At 17.5% G+C, this 2,698-nt stretch overlaps 1 protein-coding gene across 1 annotated transcript in view; it reads right to left on the minus strand.

Moving 5' to 3' along the window:
• LOC102671743 (thiamine transporter 2-like) overlaps positions 1-2,290 on the minus strand; it is a 3,701-nt gene extending 1,411 nt beyond the window's left edge. Inside the window, exons 1-5 of the mRNA XM_006612416.2 lie at positions 2,168-2,290; positions 1,593-1,977; positions 875-1,285; positions 429-621; positions 219-357 (exon numbers count right to left, since the gene is read on the minus strand). Of these exons, the coding sequence (XP_006612479.1) occupies positions 219-357; positions 429-621; positions 875-1,285; positions 1,593-1,977; positions 2,168-2,290 (1,251 nt within the window). The remainder of the gene's footprint in view (positions 1-218; positions 358-428; positions 622-874; positions 1,286-1,592; positions 1,978-2,167) is intronic.
• Positions 2,291-2,698: the final 408 nt, after the last annotated feature.

The raw sequence follows: 2,698 nt of genomic DNA on the forward strand, positions 1-2,698 counted from the left end.
AATAACTAAAAAACAAATATTATAGAAACAATATTATAGAAACAAAATAAATCAAATAATACCAAATATAAATAATTTCCAATGTAAAATATTAATATAAATTCTCAATCTAATATTTATTAAAATCTTTTTTACATATGTATTTTTATGAGTCCTATTATTATAATTTATATAATTATAATACATATTTTTAATTAATATTTAAATAACAGTCTTACCTGTAATCTTAGATCTAATTTTAAATTTCCATTTACTACTATAGCTGTTAATAAACTTTGCAATAATAATGCAAAAAAGGTATTCACACCAAATATTAAACCATAACTATCTTCTGATATACATTTTGCAACTTCAAAACTACAAATTGTACATATAAAATTATAATGTGATTAATTATTTTTAATAAATAATTTTATATGAAACTAAACCTTGCAATGGTAACCATTATATGATAAATGTTTCCAAATATTATGTACGCAGCATATAATAACCAAATATTGTAATTAAATGAAGATAGCACTAACAAACTACCTTCCACAAATGACATAAATGATACTAATACATCTCCAATTAAAGACCAATTTAATGGCATCTTTCCAATACAGAAAACAGTGATTGTACCTAATTTATAAAAATAAGAATATTATAATTCTTATTATATAAACTTAATTATCTAATATATAATTATTATATTAAAATTGTATAAATATATAAAATGTTTAGATGATAAAAAATTTATTTAAAAAAATTACAACTATATTGAATCTTATTTGTATAATTTAAAGTAGCATATTATTATTATTGTTATTTGTTATTCATTATATTATTTTACTTTATCTTTAATCTAATGAATTATATAAATTTATTTGTTCACCTATAATTGTATATAAGAAATCTATAGCTCCATTATAAATTTTATCTTTAGGTAATACTGCAGTTTTCCATAATAATTGTATGTAACTAATAACTTGTAAGTATCCACAAGTAGAAAATGACCACCATATCGACCATTTTATTACATGGCTATTTGAATATGCTCCTAAAAAATCTTTCCATAATAAAATATAAGCTTTTTTAACTTTATATATCAATGAAATATTTATTTTAGAAGAAGAATACTCCTTAGATTGTTCAGATCTTTGAAATATTTGATTAACATTATTTTGTTGCAGTATAATTTCTTCCTTATGCGTTAAAGAAATATGATTATCATTTTTTCTATGAAAATAAATGGATTGAGGAACTGAAGGTAAAAAAAATGCCCACAATGTTGCAAATATAAGAACTGAAAAATATAAATTCATTTGATGAATTCAAAATTTAATTCAATAAATTATAATTTTTATTATTTTTAAATAGAAGATATATAATATTAAGTAAATAAAATAAAATTAAAAATAAAGTTAATTATATACATTCTTTGTAAATTATTTTTTTTAATTTTGTAAAATATTTAGCAAAAATAAAAGAATTTTTTTATTTAATTATTATAAATAAAGTTTAATATATATCATTTTTATTATTTTATATTAATATGAAAATTGTAATTTTAATTTCATTGGAAATTTAAATAAATGTACAAAAATAAGTACCTGCTAATGTAATGTAATTTAATTGATGATAATCTAATATATCAAAAGATACTGTTAATTGTGCAACAATACCAGCCATACAGCGACCAAATAATGATGCTGCTTTTGTATGACTAGTTACTTCTTGATAATGTTTTTTATCAACTTTAGCATAAATATATGTATAATATGCTACTTCTGTGGAAAAAAATAAGCCATAAAAAAATTCTAAAATTTGCATAGTTAAAACATCTTGTCCAAATATTATTAAAAGAAAAGTAATAGCTCCAGAAATACCACATAAGATAATAATAGGCTTATATCTTAGAAAATCTGTTATCAAAAATATAATAACTAATGTTGCAAAATATGAATATGTGGAAACAGGAAATATTTCTTGATTTACCTAAAAAATAATGATAATTTTAATCTTAATCTTAATTTTAAAATTTTATCATAAATATGTTATATTATTTAATGATTATTAAAAATAAAAAAATTAATAATACATATAAAATTTATTTTATTTTTAAAATAAACAAACATATTTATTAATTTTTATAATTAAACATAATTATTACATATAACATATTTACTTGATCATCTGTAAAATTTTTCCATGGTCCTGTTAAATAATTAGTTACAAAAGACTCTGAAGGTCTGAACTCTTTAAAACAACCAAATATGCACAAAATACATGAAATTATTATCCACTTCATATTAATAACATATTTTTCTTTTTTGTTTTGATTTTATTTTTTGAAATATATTTGTCGTTTTCAATATTTTCTGTTTTTTCTTTCAACATATTTTTTTTATCACATGCTAATGAATTTATCATATATTATAATTTATTATTTTCAAATTATTTAAAATACACATATATTATTATATTATATAGAAATTATAAATATAATCATAATAAATAATTGATTTTATTATTTTTATATTTTCAAACTTTTAAAATATTTGTAATTTTGAATTATAATTTATTTTCTATCACATTAGAACTTTGATTTTATATTTATTTTCCTATAAAATTAATTTCATTAATACATTTACTATTATTTTTTAAAATTTAAATATAATACAATATTATAATTAATAAAATTTTATATAATTTTCTA

This window comes from Apis dorsata, unplaced genomic scaffold, assembly GCF_000469605.1.
Source record: "Apis dorsata unplaced genomic scaffold, Apis dorsata 1.3 scaffold_112, whole genome shotgun sequence".
Taxonomy (NCBI): domain Eukaryota; kingdom Metazoa; phylum Arthropoda; class Insecta; order Hymenoptera; family Apidae; genus Apis; species Apis dorsata.